This window comes from Somniosus microcephalus, chromosome 7 (genome assembly GCF_052327205.1).
Source record: "Somniosus microcephalus isolate GS21.2 chromosome 7, FLI_Smic_1.0, whole genome shotgun sequence".
NCBI lineage: Eukaryota > Metazoa > Chordata > Chondrichthyes > Squaliformes > Somniosidae > Somniosus > Somniosus microcephalus.
Genome location: NC_140993.1, coordinates 265,374,650 through 265,396,361, shown reverse-complemented (window position 1 = coordinate 265,396,361; position 21,712 = coordinate 265,374,650). Strand labels below are relative to the sequence as shown.

Here is a 21,712-nt window from a genome sequence, read left to right as displayed (position 1 = left end):
GGGTTTAACTCCCCTGCTCTTCTTCAAAATAGTGCAATGGGATCTTTTACGTCCACCTGAGGGGGCAGACGGGGCCTCGGTTTAACGCCTCATCCGATAGACGGCACCTCCGACAGTGCAGTGCTCCCTCAGCACTGCACTGGAGTGTCAGCTTAGCTTTATGTGTTCAAGTCCCTGGACTCGAACCCACAAACTTCTAACTCAGAGGCGAGTGTGCTACCCACTGAGCCACAGCTGACACTTTACAAAAACAATCCCTACCAACCCCAAACAGAGTGCTCTTTTCCTCTCCTTAAATGACAGAACTCCTCTCCAACCAAGATCATCAAGTTTTACGTAAGTCGCACCTGAATATTTCATCCAACCTTTTCACTGTCCCTCCGACAATCCCAACTCTCGCTATTTTTCATTTTTAGCCACTGCAGTCTTACAGAATATACTGGCTGCTTTGAAATGGAGTTTATGATACAGCAGTAAGGTAACGCGAGACAACGTCTCTCTCTACATCAGGAGTACAGGATAAACCCAAGTTCATGTTGTTGTAGTACTTTGTTACTAAAATGGACTCAGCAACAAGCATAGTTAATAAAATATTCCTTTGTTCCATAACAGTTTTCGATTGTGAAAATCATGTTGCTCCATAAATGAATATAATTGTAAAAACAACAAAATAATATTGCCAAGTTGATGTTGAGTGTGGACTCTTCCCCAACATGGTTTTGACCTGAAACATCAACCCCTCTGCTCGCTGTCACGCTCCATGCCTGCCCTGCTGAGTGAATCAGGGAATGATAGGCCATTCGGCCCATCGTGCCTGTGCCGGCTCTTTGGTAGAGCTATCCAATTTGTCCCACTCCCCCGTTCTTTCCCCATAGCCCTGCAAACTTTTCCTTTTAAGTAAATATTCCCAATTCCCTTTGGAAAGTTATTATTGAATCTGCTTCCACCGCCAGTTCAGGCTACGCATTCCAGATCACAACAGCTCGCTGGGCAAAAAAAATTATCCTCATCTCGCCTCTAGTTTTTTTTACTGATTATTTTAAATCTGGTTACCAAACCTCCCGCTAGTGGAAACACTTTCTACCCCTTTTCCAGCATTGTGTGTTTTCAAATTTCCAGCATCTGCAGGATTTTGCTTTTTGAATAAAGCAATGCTTCCTTTCTGGAGTTCCAGTAACACAGTATATACTCATGTGCTACTGTAATTACAGATTCTAGTTGCATTTTATGATGATAATTTGCACCACTCCTGTAGAATGTGCACTATCTTGGATCTGGTTAAGCTAACTACAGGAAACTCTTTTTTATCCGGCACCGACGGGACCGGCGTGGTGCCGGTTTATCAAAAAGTCCGGATTACAGAGAGGTATAGTAAAAGGTACAAGAGCCCCATACACAGCAACAGATCCAGGCTTCCCTGTTGCTTAGCAACAGGTGCAGGAACCCCGGCCACAAGATCCAGGCGTCCCTGTTGCTTAGCAACAGGTGCAGGAACCCCGGCCACAAGATCCAGGCGTCCCTGTTGCTTAGCAACAGGTGCAGGAACCCCGGTTACACAGCCACAGATCCAGGAACGGCCACTAATATGAAGTAAAACTTACCTGAACCTACTCCTGAATTTTGCCGGTTAACAGAGATTTCCGGTTATTTAGGTGCCGGTAAATCGAGAGTTTCCTGTAATATGATGCTACTTTTCCCTTACAATCCCAATCAGTGTACATTATGGGCACCACACAGTTTGTACAGGAAAGATGACAGAATTTGCATCATTTTTTGTGTTTGTTTTTGTCACGAACATGGAGTCAATTTTCTTCTTCCTCACTGGTTATTTGAGTCGCTTTGCCCATAGTTGCTTATTGTTTTGTTATCGACATATTTAAAACAATTTGCCTCCCATTTTTCCAAAGTCCCACACCAACATTGTCAATGGGTTTCTCCATATTGTGCCAACACCTGGTGACATGTCTTTGTCAGGATTTTCCCCATTAATGGAACAACCAAAGTGCAGCACCACACTCCACAGCAGCTATCGTGGCCTTAATCTGAATTTTTTCAGCTGCCATTTTTTTTTAAACCTCTAGTTTATAATTTATATAATAAAAAGGATTTAAGCAAAACTTAAAAATTCAAGAAAACTACACATTTCCCAACATGATTGCATTTATCCATTTGTGTGTCCTTTAATGGTTTCATTGATTTTTTTTATACCTGGGAAGAACTCAGCCCGTCTCAAAAGCCAGGGCTTCGACTGGACATTACAGCGTACGCCGTCGTAAGCCCTCACACAGGCCCCGCAAGTTCCAGGTTTCCACAACATTGTCAAATAAATGTTAAATTACAATTGAAAAAATGATTAAAACATACAAAAAATATTTAATATTAGTTCATCTAAACTTTGGTCCGTATTAAAATGTTCATTATTTTTCAAAAAATTAACATTTTATTTTAAATGCTTAATCAAAGGGACTTTTAATTAATTTTGAAAATGGGAAGATTTATTTTTATTAGAATTGTTAATTATTTATTTGGCGATTTCCCATAAGCTTATGGGGATTCAGTTCATAAATGGAATCCCCCATTCTAATTGGTTGGTCTGGCACACATGATCCCAGGGACGCTTCCGAAGCGCCTGCATCCCTGGGCCTTTACGCGGGCATACGCTTGGAGGCCCAGGACCCGGCGACCCCAAAGCTCAGGAGCCACCAGGTACTTGACTATTTTTTTTTTTTTTTTAAACCAGGTCGGAGGCGTACTGCGGAGGTTTGTCACCGTCCACAAATCTCAGCCCAGTATATATAACTTAGAATATAAATATATACAATATTAAGTAATTATAAATATATACAATAAGTAATTATAGATAATATAAATATTCTAATATAATATGCACCCCAGAGTACTAAAAGAGGTAGCCATGGAAATAGTGGATGTATCAGTTGTCATCTTCCAAAATTCTATAGATTATGGAACAGTTCCTGCAGATTGGAAGGTGGCAAATGTAACCCCACTATTTAAAAAAGGGAGAGAGAAAACAGGGAACTACAGACCGGTTAGCCTAACATCAGTAGTAGGGAAAATGCTAGAGTCCATTATAAAGGATGTGATAACAGGATACTTAGAAAATATCAATGGGATTAGACAAAGTCAACATGGATTTATGAAGGGGAAATCGTGTTTGACAAACCTACTGGAGTTTTATTTTGAGGGTGTAACTGGTAGAATAGATACGGGAGAACTAGTGGTGTATTTGGATTTTCCGAAGGCCTTTGATAAAGTCCCACATAAGAGGTTAGTGTGCAAAATTAAAGCACATGGGATTGGGGGTAATATACTGGCATGGATTGAAAATTGGTTAACAGACAGGAAACAGAGAGTAGGAATAAATGGGTCTTTTTCGGGGTGGCAGGCGGTGACTAGTGGGGTACCGCAGGGATCAGTGCTTGGGCCCCAGCTATTCACAATATATGGTGTGGAGATGCCGGAGTTGGACTGGGGTGGACAAATGTAAGAAGTCACACAACACCAGGTTATAGTCCAACAGCTTTATTTGAAATCACAAGCTTTCGGAGCGCTGCTCCTTAGTCAGGTGAAGCATTATTCTCTGACTATATAAGCTGTGTCTTTATGCATTTCTCCACTTCACCTGACGAAGGAGCAGCGCTCCGAAAGTTTGTGATTTCAAATAAAGCTGTTGGACTATGACCTGGGTGTTGTGTGACTTCTTACATTTATTCACAATATACATCAATGATTTGGATGAGGGAACCAAATGTAATATTTCCCAGTTTGCTGATGACACGAAACTAGGTGGGATTGGGAGCTGTGAGGAGGATGCAAAGAGGTTTCACGGTGATTTAGACACGTTCAGTGAGTGAGCAAATACATGGCAGATGCAGTATAATGTGGATAAATGTGAAGTTATCCACTTCGGTAGGAAAAACAGAAAGGTAGAGTATTATTTAAATGGTGATAGATTGGGAAATGCTGATGTACAGAGGGACCTGGGTGTCCTTGTGCATCAGTCACTGAAAGCAAACATGCGGGTGCAGCAAGCAGTTAGGAAGGCAAATGGTATGTTGGCCTTCAGTGCAAGTGGATTTGAGTACAGGAGCAAGGATGTCTTACTACAGTTATACAGGGCCTTGGTGAGACCACACCTGGAGTACTGTGTGCAGTTTTGGTCTCCTTACCCAAGAAAGGATATACTTGCCATAGAGGGAGTGCAGCGAAGGTTCACCAGACTGATTCCTGGGATGGCAGGACTGTCGTAATAGGAGAGATTAGGTCAACAAGGCCTCTATTCACCAGAGTTTAGAAGAATGAGAGGGGATCTCATTGAAACGTATAAAATTCTGACAGAGCTAGACAGACTGGATGCAGGGAGGATGTTTCCCCTGGCTGGGGGGGTCTAGAACGAGGGGTCAGAGTCTCAGGATACGGGGTAGGACATTTAGGACTGAGATGAGGAGAAATTTCTTCACTCAGGAGGGTGGTGAACCTGTGGAATTCTCTACCACAGAAGGCTGTGGAGGCCAAGTCACTGAATATATTTAAGGAGATAGATTTCTAGACACAAAAGGCATCAAGGGGTATGGGGAGAGAGCAGGAATATGGTATTGAGATAGAGGATCAGCCATGATCAGTTTGAATGGCGGAGCAGGCTCGAAGGACCGAATGGCCTACTCCTGCTCCTATTTTTCTATGTTTCTAACAGTTTAAAAAATTTCTCCTGAACCACTTTTGAGGCTGAACACCTTAACCAGAATCTAAGAGCAACTATACCACTCCACAATATGAATGTTCTAAATTCCACAGCCAGCATCACACCCGAGAATACCAAACCAGTGGCAATTTCCATGCCCGCTACGAATGCAATTGAGATGATTCGCATCGGATTCGGAGGACATAGGAGGAGTGGGAGTCAAACGTTTTGGAAAGACACTGCCCTAGCCCTGCAAGACCATTTACTGAAAGTAAGAGAAAACAGATCTTTAATTGTCAACCAGCCAAGTTAGCCTTCATGAAAACTTAAATTATAGCTGTTACTTAATTTTTGGCATTGTTTCTCCATGTGTAGATCAAGTCTACAGGTTCTTGACATTGGAGGGTAAAGTTCACACGAGAAAACAGATGGTCAGTTTGGCTCAGTGGTTGCATTTTTGTCCGAGTCAGAGGTTGTGGGTTTGAGCCCCACTCTGGTGCTCGAGCACATAACCTAGGTTGACACTTCAGTGTTGTACTGGCACAGCATCGTTTGTCGGAGGTGCCGCCTTTCGGATCAGATGCTGCACCGACACCACCTTTGCCTTCGCAGGTGGACGTAAAAGATCCTGTGCTGCATTATGAACAAGAGCAGGCGAGTTCTCCCAGTGTCCCAGCTAACATTCACCCTTAAAAATATCAAAAACAGAACGATCTCATCTGCTGTTTGTGCGACCCAACTGTCTGCTATGTTTGTCTACAGGACAGCAATTATACTGCAAAAGGAATCCTTTGCCGTGAAGTACTTTACAGCATCCCCAGGATGTGAAAGGTGCTATATAAATGCAAGTTATTTAACTACCCGACACCCCGCTGCCTTCCTGACTAACTGGAGACATGGAACGCTGCGTATTTGTGTTTTAAGTGGCCCTTTTGACAAAATGGCTGGAATAAGTAGGACCCAACAGGAACAGCCACTCTTTGGGCCAACATGTTTCGAGAATTGGCAAAAAAAAGACTGAAAGAGCTTAAATAACTGACCTCATTTATATATTTTTTACAATAATGAATTTCTTGACATCTAGCAGTCGCAGCATTGAACCTGCACTCAAGTGATGTTAGCTCAGACACATTATCTAAACCACATACTTTGTACACAGAGAGAACATCAATATTGTAATCTAAGTGACGCACTTACTGCATCTATTTCTTGTACAATACTGCAATGAGAAAACAGTTTCTAACATCTCAACAGCATCCAAATGAAAAGTTTAGGTACAAGCTTGACCCAAGCCTTCAGCCAAAGACATGACATAATATCCTACAAGTAGTACAGTATTCTATTACAAATATATCAGCTATCATATTAGCACCTACATTATAGGTCAGCTGTGGACAATGTACTGACACTAATTGCCTATGAAGCTAATTTCGCTCTGCTCTTAATGCCTAATCTCAGGTATTACTTTACCCTCAAATCACTCTCTCGGGTCTCAATATCAAACCTCGAAAACATTCCCTAGATGAGACACAGAAGTCAAATCAGGTGATGATACAGCCAGCGTAACAGCACAGACTTTTTGGCATTGAAATGCAATAACAGCACACTGACATGTCAAGGACAATCATGGAGTTACATAATCCCATCTCAATGCTGCAGGCTTGTAAGGAGAACCCCACATTTCTCAAACTGCTGGGCCTTTTTAATAATCTCAATAAAACAGTAGCTGTGATCTCCAGGCTTCTGGAATTCCTCCCTAAACCCCTCCACCTTTCCATCTCCCTCTCTCGATTTAAGACCCTCCTTAACCCAACCCCTCGGTGCCAGCTTTTGCTCACTCCTACTAATGCTCCCCCTCTTTCGCTCATCGTCCATTTTATTCAATACTCCTCCGATGAGCCGTGTGATGTTTTTCTACCTTAAAGGGATGATATAAACGCAAGAACCTGTTGTTCACAATCGAACAGAATGCACTTCAAGTCTCATTTTTTCTCAGATTTAAATCTGAACGTGGAAAACAATACAATTGTCACAACTTTCTTTTTATAAAAAGGACACACTCATCTAAAGATTGACCTTCAGGGTCTAATATTGAAACTGAAGTGTTGTGAAGTATTCCACTAAATGCAGAAAAGACAAACATTGCTCAACTTGGGAGGATCACACATTACTCGGCAACTGATGATTAGACCAGGCTGAATCAAAGTTGGGTGGAAAGGAAAGTGACTCGTCTCTGTATGGATGCCAGCAGTCATATTCCTTCAGCAAAAGGAATGACGACACTTCAGTTTGTTCAAAGCTACTGGTCATTATCCAATTCCACTTTTCCGAGATTTGAACCATCTTTGATAGAATGGACAGTATGCAAGCTGACCGCTTTTCCGTGCAGAATAAATTGTGCCTGCAGCTAGCTCTCAACCCCTTCATATTTTACATAAAAGATTGTTAAAACAATAAAATTAAAAGCACTACTTTTTTGCATCTTTGCAATTTAAGCGACAAAACAACTATTTGTAAGTCAGTTGTGTGTAATTTTATTAATGAATTTTAAAATATTTCTAAAGGGAGCCAACTGTTCTTCAGCTGAAGACAGTGAAGTGCTGAAACATTCACGAACTTTGCAATTTTTTACAACTACAAACCTGGAAGTGATCGAGCTGAATATTTATCCATTGATCTACCTTTATGCGGACGATCATTTGTATTTGGCCGTTTTCATAGTCATCTCAAAATAAATCAAACAACACTTCACTTTCAATATTAGGTGTTCTTCTGTGAAGTCCGAATGACAACAATTCACTTTTACAATCTTAAAAGCAAAAATGAGCTGCAAGAGTGCATAAACAGGACTCAACCCACAGGTCCCCAAGACTGGCATCCTCATGGACTAAGTCATAGGAAACCGGTCAGTGTGCTTAATCTCCTTCCAGACCATTTGTTTATTCTATCTATTCAATAATAACTTTCAAAAGGGAATTGGAGAAATGCCCAAAGGGGAGGGGGAGTGGGGGAAATAGCAGGGCTATGGGGAACGAGCAGGGGAGAGCGACCTAATTGTATAGCTCTTTCAAAGAGCCGATACAGGCATGATGGGCCGAATGACCTCCATCTGCGCTGTTTTGTTCTATGATCTATATATTTCAGCTGCCCATCACGGGCCAAACCTCAGATAGGTCTTTTTATTTCCAACTCAAATGTTTAATTCAACGACCACAACATTTACAGATGTCGGTCGCCCTTAATAATTAATCATTTTGGCAAAACAGGAGAGAATTCCTGTTGATTCCACAATGGCGAGACGGAGGCAGAAACTAAACAGCAACCCGTCAGCCGTTCTCAGCTATTTACACGATTGTTACGAACTGTATTACATTTTTAAAAAGCAACAATTACTTGAAACATCACAAAATAATGCTTCAGCACAAAAATATGCAGATGATGTTATTGCATCACATCAAAACAACCAAAATGCTGAGATCAGTGGCATTCAGCTGAACTCCGCTTTATCAACAGCAATAGTGTTGCATCCCTTCCACAGGCTAAGAACCTTAAACAGTGATTGACTCCAATGGTTACCAGTGCATGGTCTAGCAGCAACTCCTGTAGTGATCTGCTGCCCTACAATCCCGAAGCTGCATCTATTCTGCACTCTAGTCAGACATGCTTACTTCAGAGCTTTACGATTACCCAATGCTTACTATTTACCCAATTTAACAAACTCGCCCCACAAGATCAAAGTCTCTTAAAAATGTCTATCATCACCATACAGACCAAAGGTTTACCAAGTACAGGAAACTCTCTTTTTACCGGCACCTAAATAACCGGAAATCTCTCTTAACCGGCAAAATTCAGGAGTAGGTTCAGGTAAGTTTTACTTCATATTAGTGGCCGTGTAACCAGGGTTCCTGCATCTGTGGCCGTGTAACCGGGGTTCCTGCACCTGTTGCCATGCAACAGGGACACCTGGATCTGTGGCCGTGTAACCGGGGTTCCTGCACCTGTTGCCATGCAACAGGGACGCCTGGATCTGTGGCCGTGTACGGGGCTCTCGTACCTTAGTAAGTATGCCTCTCTGTAATCCGGACTTTTTGATCAACCGGCAGCACGCCAGTCCCGTCGGTGCTGGATAAAAAAGTTTCCTGAAATATCTTTATTTACACAACTAATATGAAGCACAATAAATGTGGTATTCTAGAAAGACAATATATAATAGGCACAGTAAGAAATGGGTTCATTACTGGTCATGAAACTGGCTTCTTGCTTCTCAGCCCATTTTCTGCTGAAAGCCTCATCCATGCTTTTGTTACCTCTGGATTTGACTATTCCAATGCTCCCCTGGCTGGCCTCCCATCCTCCACCCCACAAACTTGCGCTCATCCAAAACTCTGCTGCGCGTATCCTAACTCGCACCAAGTCCCACTCACCCATCACCCCTGTGTGCGCTGACTTACACTGGCTCCTAGTCCACCAATGCCTTGCTTTTAAAATTCTCTTCCTCATGTTCAAGTCCCTCCATGGCCTCGCACCTCTGACCTCCAGTCCGACAACCCTTTTGAGAACTCGGCCTTCATCCAATTCTGGCCTCTTGTGCATCCCCCCCCACTGCCTTTGCCCTGCTGTTGGCAGCCGTATCCTTAGCCATCTAGGCTCCAAGCTCTGGAATTCCCTCCCTAAACCTCTCCGCTCCTTAAAAACTAACTCTTTGACCAAGCTTTTAGTCACATCTCCTAGTATCTCCTCCTTTGGCTCGGTGTCAATTTTTATTTGATTTTGCTTCTGTGAAGCAGTTGGGATGTTTTACTATGTTAAAGGCACTACAGGAAACTTTGTGCTATCCGGAGGTGAGCTATCCGGCAAACTGGAGCCACCGGCAGAAATCAGGTGCCGTTTTTTATTCTTCTTGTTTGTTTTCTTTGCTTTTTTTTCCCCCACAGTCAAGCAGTGCAAGGTCTGTAGCTATAGCAACAGCTTTAGCTACAGACCCTTGCAGCCACACACGAGTGTTTAGAAGCTGTTGCTAAGCAACAGTGATTGTTGTCAGATACGGAGATAAAGAATCTCCGTATCTTTCAACATTAACTCTGGAGTGTACGGCACTTTTTAGGCAACGGCAGTAGCTCGGTCCCGTCGGTGCCGGATAGCACAAAGTTTCCTGCATATAAATGCAAGTTGTTGCTCATCTAACCCTTCAGTGTTAAAATCCAAACGCCTGGTAATTCTTTGACAGAATGGTTCCCAGACAAACTCAACGGTACTTCCCCCACACACACACCAATTTTCTGCTACGTTATCCAGAGGCAGAAGCAAGGACAGCAGTGGAAGTCAAGTGGCCAGTTACGGAGGGATGCACACGAAAGGGGCCGGCTGGAAGCAGAGCAAACTGGGCCCAATGCAAGGGGTGGGTGGGAGCTAGGGTCGGCAAGTGAGGGTGGGCTGAGGCGGCAGGGTCACAACACATGCAAAAAGAGCTGGTGCGTTGTTTTATAGTCCTTTTTTTAAAAATGTCGCTCTTAGATGAATGTAGAAACAGAAGATGAGGTTGACTGGGAAATTTCAGGGTTACATTCGGATTGATTGCTGCTAACCACACGACTAGTATCATCACAGGGTAAGACAAACCAATCAGCATTGCTTCAGGGTTTTCCCAATCAGAAATCATGCATACAGACAGGAAACTTTTCAAAACAGTAAGATATCCCATCAATAGGAAGCAGATGTCAAAATGAACACCATCCAGAAAGATATGAACACTTCATATGCCTGCATCAAACATACAATTCTAAACAATGGAGCAAACCAATCTGTGCAAGCAAAGAAGCAATCCTGCTATTTACATCAAGGAAACGATCACATTTAAACTTAGTCAAAAACACAATCTGCTTTTCATATCATTGAAACAAACTAGATTCCATCACACAGATGTTACCTTATGTTGACATAGATTAAATCAGCAATACCCACAGAACTCCATACAACTCAATGTAGGAGAGGACCACAAGGTTCTGACTCACAAACACCGAGTGTATCCTATCCAAGTTTGCTGACGATACAAAGCTCGGCAGGAAAGTAAGCTGTGAGGAGGACACGAAGAGCCTGCAAAGGGATATAGACAGGTTAAGTGAGTGGACAATAAGGTGGCAGATGGAGTATAATGTGGGGAAATGTGAGGTTATTCACTTTGGTAAGAAGAATTGGAAAACAGAATTATTTTTTTAAACTGGTGAGAAACTACTAAATATTGGTGTTCAGAGACTTAGGTGTCCTGGTACAAGAAACAGAGAGCATGCAGGTACAGCAAGCAATTAGGAAGGCAAATGGCATGTTGGCCTTTATTGCAAGGGGGTTGGAGTATAAAAGTAAGGAAGTCTTGCTGCAATTGTACAGGGGCTTTTAGACTCATGGGGAATCAAGGGATATGGGGATGAGACAGGAGAGTGGAGTTGAGGTCCAAGATCAGCCATTATCTTATTGAATGGCAGAGCAGGTTAGAGTGGTCATATGGCTTACTTCTGCTCCTAATTCTTATGTTCTTAGGTGACACCACACCTGGAGTATTGTGCTCAGTTTTGGTCTCCTTATCTGAGCGAGGATATACTTGCCTTACAGGCGGTGCAACAAAGGTTCACTAGATTGATTTCTGGAATGTGAGGGTTATACTACGAAAAGAGATGGAGTAGATTAGGCCTATACTCTCTGGAGTTTAGCAGAACAAGAGGTGGTCTCATTGAAACGTACAAGATCCTGAGGGAGATTGACAGGATAGATGCTGAGAGATTGCTTCCCCTGGCTGGAGAGTAAAACTAGGGGGCATAGCCTCAGGATAAGGGGTCGGCCATTTAAGACCGAGATGAGGAGGAATTTCTTTACTCAGAGGGTTGTGAATCCTGGGAATTCTCTACCCCAGAGGGCTGTGGAGGCTGAATCGTTGCGCATATTCAAGACTGAGATAGATAGATTTTTGGACTCATGGGGAATCAAGGGATATGGGGATCGGGTGGGAGGAGTTGAGGTCCAGGATCAGCCATGGCCTTATTGAATGTCACAGCAGGCATGAGGGGCTGTATGGCCTACTCCTGCTACTAATTCTTGTTATGTTCTTAAACACGCTCCTGATCTGAGCCCACGGTAGTCTACAAACCAGGTTACTCATCCCACCTCAGTAATCATGGAGAGGCATCCAAAAAGAGAAATAATATAGACAAAAAATACATTTCAGATTGCACTTCCCATCGCTAAGTTGAGATCACTTCCATGGTGCAATATTCCAGGCTGCAATAAGACACAGCACCAGAAAGTGGAACATGAAGATTGCTGCCCTAAAACATTAAGATTTTTGGAGACGACAACCGGATACTCGGCCATCTTCCATTTAAAGGGGAAGCGCTAGGCAAATGTGAACAGCCTCTTGCACTATGTCCCTAGGCTATACACTTCTGGGGCAAGGATGGAGCAAAGGAACTGTTGGGTTCACCAACATCCTTGAGCGAAGGAAATCTGCCGTCCTTACCCGGTCTGGCCGACACATGACTTCAGACCCACAGCAATGTGGCTGACTCTCAACGGCCCTCTGAAACCCAGCAGCCACTCAGTTAAGGGCAATTAGGGATGGGCAATTAATGCTGGCCTTGCCAGCGAAGCCCATATCCCGTGAATGAATAAAGAAAAAAAACTTTACCCAACGTAAAATTGATGCAACAGTACACCTAAATGCACAATAGCCTCCTAACCTCTCTAAGTGCACACTTAAATGTACAAAGACTTCATAAAATTACCTCAATAGTTTCAAACATGTGAATGTACTGGGAGAGTCCAATAAATACATAGCACGGCTGCACACACTTCCTGCCCACTATGTCACATTTGGGCATCCACAAATCTTGGGCAAATTTCCAGCACACTTGCAACTAATTAGTTAAAATGAAAATTTCATGAATCCTTTTGGCCACTTGCCTCGTTTTCTCATTAACTAAAATATCTAATGTTGACAACGTTTATAACAATGAAAACTACAACAAGTGACATTTCACAATAACAAGACTCAACATACTATAAATCTGACTGTGTCCTCGAGTACCCTTCAAGAACATTTTTACTCCGAGGCCCAGTCTTTCAGACAAGCCTGTGGTTTGAGTTATTATTCCTAAAGCTAGAATTTAGAGGTAAGGTTAGACAAGGAAGCTATTTTTAAATGCTCAATTTTACTTCACAAACAGGAAGGGGATATTCTGTAATACGCGACACAAAACCCCCCAAGTATAGTTCCCCACTATGGAGGTTAGACAAATTGACCTGACTCGAGTTTAGCTTCGGAGAGCAGATGGGATCGTGCATTTCAGAGTAATGTGGCAGTAGGCCAATAACCAGGTTTTGTGCCTTACTCCGTTTTTTGAATATTGAAACTATATTTGTCATCCTTCAATTCCACTTCTCTAGTATTAACAGAACTCTGAAAATATCAACCAAAATATCATGAACTTCCTTTCAACTCGCGGATTCTCTGATGTATCCCTTCTGCTTAGATATTTTGTAATGTCATAGAATCATACAGCACAGGAGCCCATTCGGCCCATTGTGCTTATTGTCGGCTCTTTGAAAGAGCTATCCAATGATTGACACTCCCCTGCTCTTTTCCCATAGCACTGTAAAAGTTTCCTTTTCAAGTATTTATCCAATTCCCTTTTGAAAGTTACTATTGAATCTGCTTCCTCCGCCCTTTCAGGCAGCGCATTCCGGATTAAAACAACTCGCTGCATAAAACAAATTCTCTGCATTTCCCCTCGGATTCTTTTGCCAATTACAGGAAACTCTCGTTTAAACGGCACCTAAATATCCGGAATTCTCTATTAACCGGCAAAATTCTCACTCCGAAAACACCACCTCAATAACCGGCAATGTTGCCGAGTCCGAGTCTCCTGCGGTGGCCGAGTTAGTCAGTGGGGGCAGTTCTCCAAACTGCCACTACTCGGCTTCTTGGCGCTGTCAGAAGTCGGAACACCTCAATAACAGGAGTCTGACTCTCCTGCGCTGCCGGTAGTCTCTTCCGATCCGCCATTTTACAGGGGTACTGTGCGTCTCCCACGCTGCTGGTAGTCATTGCATTGCATTACCCTCAACTGTAAGAAGTCACACAACACCAGGTTATAGTCCAACAGCTTTATTTGAAATCACAAGCTTTCGGAGCGCTGCTCCTTCGTCAGGTGAAGTGGAGAAATGCATAAAGACACAGCTTATATAGTCAGAGAATAATGTCAGATGTTTACAGGTAATCTTTCTAACTGCCATTTATCACACCTCAGCAGAGAGATAATCACAGCAATCAAAAGGTGTGAATGGTGTCCAAACAGGTCAGTCAGGGAAACATTACATCAAAGAACAATGAGGTGGGGTCACAAGGGGTCAAATGTTGCAGATGCTGGGGTCTGTATGAAAAACAAAAAAAAGACAAAATACATTTTTTTTGGCTGGAAATCACAGCAGGTCCGGCCGCATCTGTGTAGAGAGAACAAGCCAACGACAACTCGAGTCTGGATGACCCTACGTCAGGTGGGGTTACATGTAGCGTGACATGAATCCAAGATCCCGGTTGAGGCCGTCCTCATGGGTGCGGAACTTGGCTATCAGTTTCTGCTCGACAATTTTGCGTTGTCGTGTGTCTCGAAGGCCGCCTTAGAGAATGCTTACCCGAAGATCGGAGGCTGAATGTCCTTGACTGCTGAAGTGTTCCCCGACTGGGAGGGAACACTCCTGCCTGGCGATTGTTGCGCGGTATCCGTTCATCCGTTGTCGCAGTGTCTGCATAGTCTCGCCGATGTACCATGCTCCAGGGTATCCTTTCCTGCAACGTATGAGGTAGACAACGTTGGCCGAGTCACATGAGTATGTACCATGTACCTGGTGGGTGGTGTCCTCACGTATGATGATGGTATCTGTGTTGATGAGCTGGCATGTCTTGCAGAAGTTGCCGTGGCAGGGTTGTGTGGTGTCGTGGTCACTGTTCTCCTGAAAGCTGGGTAATTTGCTGCGAACGATGGTCTGTTTGAGGTTAGGCGGCTGTTTGAAGGCGAGTAGTGGAAGCGTGGGGATGGCCTTAGCGAGGTGTTCGTCGTCATCGATGACATGTTGAAGGCTGCGAAGAACATGGCGTAGTTTCTCCGCTCCGGGGAAGTACTGGACAACGAAAGGTACTCTGTTGGTTGTGTCCCGTGTTTGTCTTCTGAGGAGGTCTATGCGATTTTTCGTTGTGGCCCATCGTAACTGTCGATCGACGAGTCGAGCGTCATATCCCGTTCTTACGAGGGCGTCTTTCAGCGTCTGTAGGTGTCCATCACGTTCCTCCTCGTCTGAGCAGATCCTGTGTATTCGCAGGGCTTGTCCATAGGGGATGGCTTCTTTAACGTGGTTAGGGTGGAAGCTGTTTTCCTGACTGACCTGTTTGGACATCATTCACACCTTTGATTGCTGTGATTATCTCTCTGCCGAGGTGTGATAAATGGCAGTTAGAAAGATTACCTGTAAACATCTGACATTATTCTCTGACTATATAAGCTGTGTCTTTATGCATTTCTCCACTTCACCTGACGAAGGAGCAGCGCTCCGAAAGCTTGTGATTTCAAATAAAGCTGTTGGACTATAACCTGGTGTTGTGTGACTTCTTACATTTGTCCACCCCAGTCCAACACCGGCAGCTCCACACCTTACCCTCAACTGGCAGTACTGTACTTAATCAAGCATCTTCCACCATCCATTTAACACAACATTCTGTAGGTGAGTACCCAATTGCTGTATACTGCACATTTCTTGATTTTTTTCTTTTTCTTTGTTAAAAATAGCCTCGGTAGATAACCCTCTCCGTCATCCGGAATTTTTGATCAACCGGCAACACGCCGGTCCCGTCGGTGCCGGACACCAAAGAGTTTCCTGTATCTTAAATCTGTGTCCTCTGGTTACCAACCCTCCTCCCAGTGGAAACAGTTCCTCCTATTTAATTTATCAACTCCCCTCAGTTTTGACTGCCTCTATTAAAATCTCCCCTTAAACCTCTCCACTCTAAGAACATGTCGTTTTTGCATTCTTTATTAATTAACTAGAATTAATGGGCACCGAAATATGTTTCACAGAAACTTTACAGTAGTTTTAAAAAATTAAATTTCTTCTGGTTTTTTTCCTCCCCTTCTGTTTGTTCAAAATGTTTCGGTTCGGAAGAGTCCCAGACGTTTTGTCAGATGGAGCCGATGCCTTCTTACAAGAATCACACATTACCAGCCAGCAACCCTCGACACTGCAACACACTCGAATCAACCTCACTGATTATGTGAATCAGCAGCACGATCATTCTGACTTCACTTAATTCCACTTTAACGAGCACAGAGCAGCAGCATTTTGTAATGCCACAGGCTAGGCGTACAAAAAAAAAAGATGAAACACACCTCCCGAGAACCAAAAGCGGAGATAAAATAAGCAAGCACTTTTCTTTACCAAGAGCGCGTTGCAGGAAACAGGGGAGCAATTAAGAATCAGTGACACACACTCGGGGGCAAATTAGAACAGCCTGCAACGGGCAAGGCAACTTGTAATTGAACAGGACTCATCCACACCACGCACTGCAGTAGGCGTTTAGCACTCATGTGGTCTACATTAGAAGCTTCCCACATGTTCGGATAGAATGTAGATTAACTAAAGACTAACAGATCCCTTTGGGCAAGCAGATACACAAGCCATGTGCATACGTTCACACTGCTTGAAGGTGGGCAATTAATTTAAAACTGCAGAAGTTCTACACACCAAAGGATTTTGTGAGCCAGACTCCCGCTTGCAAGCTACTCATTTAGCAATTACCAGAGAGTTTACAGGCTGCTCAAATCGTTCTTTTTCATCTTGCGTTTAAAAAAGAAAGCTTGTAATCTTCCAAATAGGAAGCTAGTTTATGTTCAGAGCACGACAGCGTTTACAACCTCTCCCGTATCAAGTGAAATATATCTAATGCGTCTTGCTTTGCAGGAAAAGTTCAATAAAACACACTCGTGCAGCTGGCTTTGCTGAACAGTCTACGTGTTTGTGGTCACGGTTGACTTAATTTTAAAATAAATCAGTGTTTACAGTTAATTTTACCTCTCAAGTCACTTACAATCCATGATGTTGACAACTATACCATTCTCCATGTTGCACACCTGAACTTCAATTCTAAACGATTCACATTCAATGTAGCCTCGTATAATCATGCTAAAAATCAGGTTAATTAGCCTCCTGCAAACATTCAATCTCTGCTCTAATGGGCTAGATTCAGGTTTCCTCGGCACAAGATAGAAATGCGCACTTGGGTCCCAGAACCACCACGAACAGACAACTTGCCACAACTTTCCAAAAGTGCTATTAACGTCTTAAATGTCCCTCATTTTACTCCCACTTCATAAAAACTTTTCAGCGATAACACATTTACAACCAAGATAATTCACTCTTGCATCTCAGAATGCACCCAAATTCCCAGCTCGGTCACAAAAATACTCAATAAAATGCAACTTTTATTGGGAGCATTGCTTCTAACTCAGACCAGCAGGAGTTACAAGCAGATTACAGATCTGGGCATAGTTTAAAGCAATGTAACAAAGAAAAATGTTAAAACACAGTCCTTCCTGAACTCACTAAATTTACAAAGCAATCGAAGACAATTTCAACATACAATCCAAAAGCGTTTTACTTTGTACTCTTTCATTTGGAATTGGCATGGTACGCCAGCCAACTGCAAGTTGCCACGAATGTGCAGCGACCGAGTCCGTTCTAACCCAATTTAAATCAGAAATGGCACAGCACGCACAATTGGGACCTGGACAAGCTCCAGATCCAATTCACCGCCTTAGCTCTGCTGTGTGGCAGCTAGGGCACCTTGGCGCACAGGCTCGGCATCCCTTTCGATTGCTTTGCTCGGTTCCAACGGCCTCGTTCCTTCCCGATTTTCTCCTATCTTGACTACTCGTCAGTTCTGCAGGCTGATTCGTGATTGTTACAGAGCACCACAATTGCACGGTTGTACCAGCTGACGCCACCTGCAGAATAATGCATCTCTCACGAGACAGGTCACCTGTAGGATTTATGGCCAGGATTTTACAAACCTCGGCGGGTCCCCACCCTGCTGCTGCATCCATCCCGGCCTCTGAAATGAATTTCCCTTGATTGGGTTTGTTAAGCCCCGCCCAGCGCACTTTCCAGCTAATTAGAGGAAGCGGGACTGGTGACGTCATTTGATGACGTCATCAGCTGGTTTCCTTAAAGGGACCACGGCCTTAAGTGCTGCAAACACTGACAAGCACTGCACAGAGGTGCACCATGGCTCCCTCCATATGCTTATAGAGGGAGTCACAGCACGCAGGGCAGTCCTCTTCCCTTCCCATGGGCGGAAGAGACCTCCCCAGAGGATCAACACCGCCTGGTTGCACATTGCAGAGGAGGGCACAAGCGGGGATGTGGTCAGGAGGACCTGGCTGCAGTGCCACAAGCATTTCAATGATCTCAGTAGCTCACAAAACATTAGTACAAAGCCACACTCAACCTCATCTTGCTGTGCCACTCATCATATTCCCATCACTCTGCCTTCCCTACTCTACTCCTGCACATCCTTACTCACACCAACATACCTTGCACCTCCACCCATCCCTCTCTATCTACATTATCACTTCCCCAGCTCACTAGCCACCCCTCACACTCACCCTAGTGCAATCATACCAACACACAAGGGTAGGCACTTGGGTGTTTTATCCAATGTTCATGAAAAGTTTCTGTTAATGTGGTGTCAAACATTGAAACCTTTATTTTCAATACTTTGCATTCTTGGACAGGTGTGTGTGCACCTTTGGAAGTAGCTTAGTGAGTTGCAGTGAATGGTGAGACATAACTGTACCCCCTGCAATGGTGATGAGTGTGAAAGGAATGGCTTGGGCATTGTAGGGATGCTTTATGTTGTTGGTGTGGTGCCAACCTGGCGCATCATGTGGCAGCCAGGGTGTACAGCGTCAAGTGAAGTAAATCTGGCCATGGTGAGGCCATACCGGGCAGCAATATGTTCGGGTGCTGATGCGCTCTGTCCTGTGCAGCATCAGTTGATTGCGGAGAAGGTTGGTGGTGGCGTTGTTGGTGCTGCAGGTGTTCTGGCTGATCGCAGTGGGATTCTGAGGAACAAGGGGAGAGAGTATAAAGGGCACCCAAGCTGATGGAATAGATGGCAAGTAAAGTAGAGATGACAGAAGCGATCTGTCAATGCTGAGAGGTGTAATGAGGTCAGACTGGATGGAGACTTGTGTAAAGACTTTCAGCATGGTGAATCTGTTGGGGAAATGCAGTGAGGAACAGCTCAGGAAGGAAGATATCTCTAAGGTGGGAGCTTTTACTGTACATTTCAAGCTATCAACTCAACAGCTGATTCAATGGCCACCCACTAAACTCCCGCCTCAGCTTGGCAGACATGGTCCACGACCAGCGAGGGCCCCGTGGGCGAGCTGTCAAATGCAGGAGAGCGGAAATTCATTCTTAAGTGGCTCTAAACAAGTCACTAATTACCTGAATTGGATCCCCCACTGTGAACCCGCCCATTGCATGTTGGGTGTGCTCAGCGCTGACCAGACCCGACATGCGTGTGGCATGGGGGGGGGGTGGGGGGGTTCAGAGGCACGTGGCGGGGGGGCTCACAGCGGGGTCCCAACTCGCAGGGGGGGAAAAAAACTTTCCCACCCGACCTGCCATTGATCGTGCCCGCCGACACCCCCGCCAAATCAGCTGTCTGATTTTCACCAAACTGTTTCAAACTTACCAGCTCTATTAAAAGAAAGTTGTGAACTACATTTCAGATTTACTTTCAAATCGTCACTGTACAAAATGTGGGATCTGAGGATAGTTAGAAAAGGATGTTCCATTAAGAATTGCAACTGGATTTGAAATGCTCCCCCATTAAGAGTCCAACACACCAGCCAAGTGTTTGCAATAACAAACCAACAGCTCCTGGTAAATAAATGTTTTGGTTTATTTACTGGCTTTGAACCTCAAAACTCCCATTTTTCAGCAAGCCCTCAAATTGTACATGCAGGAAAATAAAAACTACTATGACTATGGTTAACATCGCATTTGGTGTTTAGTTAACCACTTTTCTTGGACTTAAAATACACTTCAAAAAAATATGGCAAACCATTTGGTTAACAGTCTTTAAGTCCCTGGGTGAAAAAGCACCAAGCTGCAATGGGAAACAGAGAGCATGTTCATAACACGTTAAATGAAATCGCATGACTTTCAGTCTAAAAGGGATGGGCGCTCCCATGATTTTTTCTAGTTGGGCGACTGTTAATCCATCTATGCAAAGTTTAACAAGTGAAAAATGCTGTGCGTGTACAGTACTCACTGTGGTTGATAAAGGAAGAGGTCAATGATGTTGTCTCTGCCTTTAGGATGGTTGAAGAACACAAACAGTGACCAGTGGATTAACCATGTCCTTTGCTGAAGAGATTGGAGAGGAGAACTGACAGACTGAGAGAAAAATGAAACGGCTTTTAATTTGCAGGTTAAATCTGGTGGGAAACCAATCTACTTCAAAGCTGCACCTGTACCAAACACACTCAAGTTACAAAGCATAGTGACATACTCTTTTGAAATTTGAAAAATGCCCACTTTAACCACAAATTGACTAAATTTAACCTTTGGCGAGAGGAAGTGTGCAACACGTGAAAGGTGCTTACATTATTATCAATGGTTTCTTTGAGTCGCGTTAGATCCTCCATAGCAGCTTCCCAGTTCTGCATCAGAATCTCTGATGCTAGTTTCCCCCAGAGTGAACTCAGGGCATTGCGGTCAGTAGAAGGAACCTGTTGAAACGGGAAGATAACGCATTAAATGTAATTATTTCAACCTATTGAACTTGTTCCCTTGCATAACTGGCGAGGCAAACCAAGCATAAACTGCCATGGAGACCAATTAAAACCAGCATTGGGGACATCCCAATAAGCTTGCTTTTTGCAGTACGATTACAACTTGGGAGTCTTAAGGTAACCCTGGTTGATCAGTAAAAAGCTCGCTAGAATTAGTTTTGCTACTATAGGTTTCAACCTGCTCGTGATACATGAACTTAGCACTTTCACAAACCAAGCCTTTACAAACTGTGTAACTTTTCTTAACCTCCAATTAATGGCTGCAATCCCACAGCACTGTTCCAGCAGCACTTGGTTTTGACTAATGGAATCCTTACTTATTCATCTGGTATTTGTTTTTGTTTTTTAAATGCCCATAATGAATTAGTAAATGATTAGTTCAGCACAGTAACTTTAGATATAGCAGCAAGCTGCACAACACCAGAAAGATGCAAGTCTGTGACTTTTTTAAATTGGTTTAAGGGATGTGAGCGTCGCTGGCAAGGCCAGCATTTATTGCCCATCCCTAATTGCCCTCGAGAAGGTGGTGGTGAGCCGCCTTCTTGAACTGCTGCAGTCCGTGTGGTGAAGGTACTCCCACAGTGCTGTTAGGTAGGGAGTTCCAGGATTTTGACCCAGCGATGATGAAGGATTGGCGATATACTTCTAACTCAGGATGGTGTGTGACTTGGAGGGAACTTGGGGGTGGTGGTGTTGCCATGTGCCTGCTGCCCTTGTCCTTCTCGGTGGAAGAGGTCACGGGTTTGGGAGGTGCTGCCGAAGAAGCATTGGCGAGTTGCTGCAGTTCATCTTGCAGATGGTACACACTGCAGCCACGGTGCATCGGTGGTGGAGGGAGTGAATGTTTAAGGTAGTGGATGGGGTGCCAATCAAGCGGGCTGCTTTGTCCTGGATGGTGTCGAGCTTCTTGAGTGTTGTTGGAGCTGCACTCATCCAGGCAAGTGGAGAGTATTCCATCACACTTCTTACTTGTGCCTTGTGGATGGTGGAAAGGCTTTGGGGGGGGTCAGGAGGTGAGACACTTGCAGCCTCTGACCTGCTCTTGTAGCCACAGTATTTATGTGGCTGGTCCAGTTAAGTTTCTGGTCAATGGTGACCCCCAGGATGT

The 21,712-nt window shown here is 44.0% G+C and overlaps 1 protein-coding gene across 2 annotated transcripts in view; it reads right to left on the bottom strand.

The window, feature by feature from the left end:
- Nucleotides 1-21,712, bottom strand: part of LOC147115297 (eukaryotic translation initiation factor 3 subunit E) — a 178,107-nt gene that overhangs the window by 119,383 nt on the left and 37,012 nt on the right. For both annotated transcript variants that reach the window (XR_015079108.1, XM_085993719.1), the window contains exons 6-7: nt 20,416-20,541; nt 20,082-20,206 (exon numbers count right to left, since the gene is read on the bottom strand). Coding sequence is in view for 1 of the 2 variants with exons in the window: in XM_085993719.1 (XP_085849845.1) it covers nt 20,082-20,206; nt 20,416-20,541 (251 nt within the window). In the remaining variant the exon portion in view is untranslated. The remainder of the gene's footprint in view (nt 1-20,081; nt 20,207-20,415; nt 20,542-21,712) is intronic.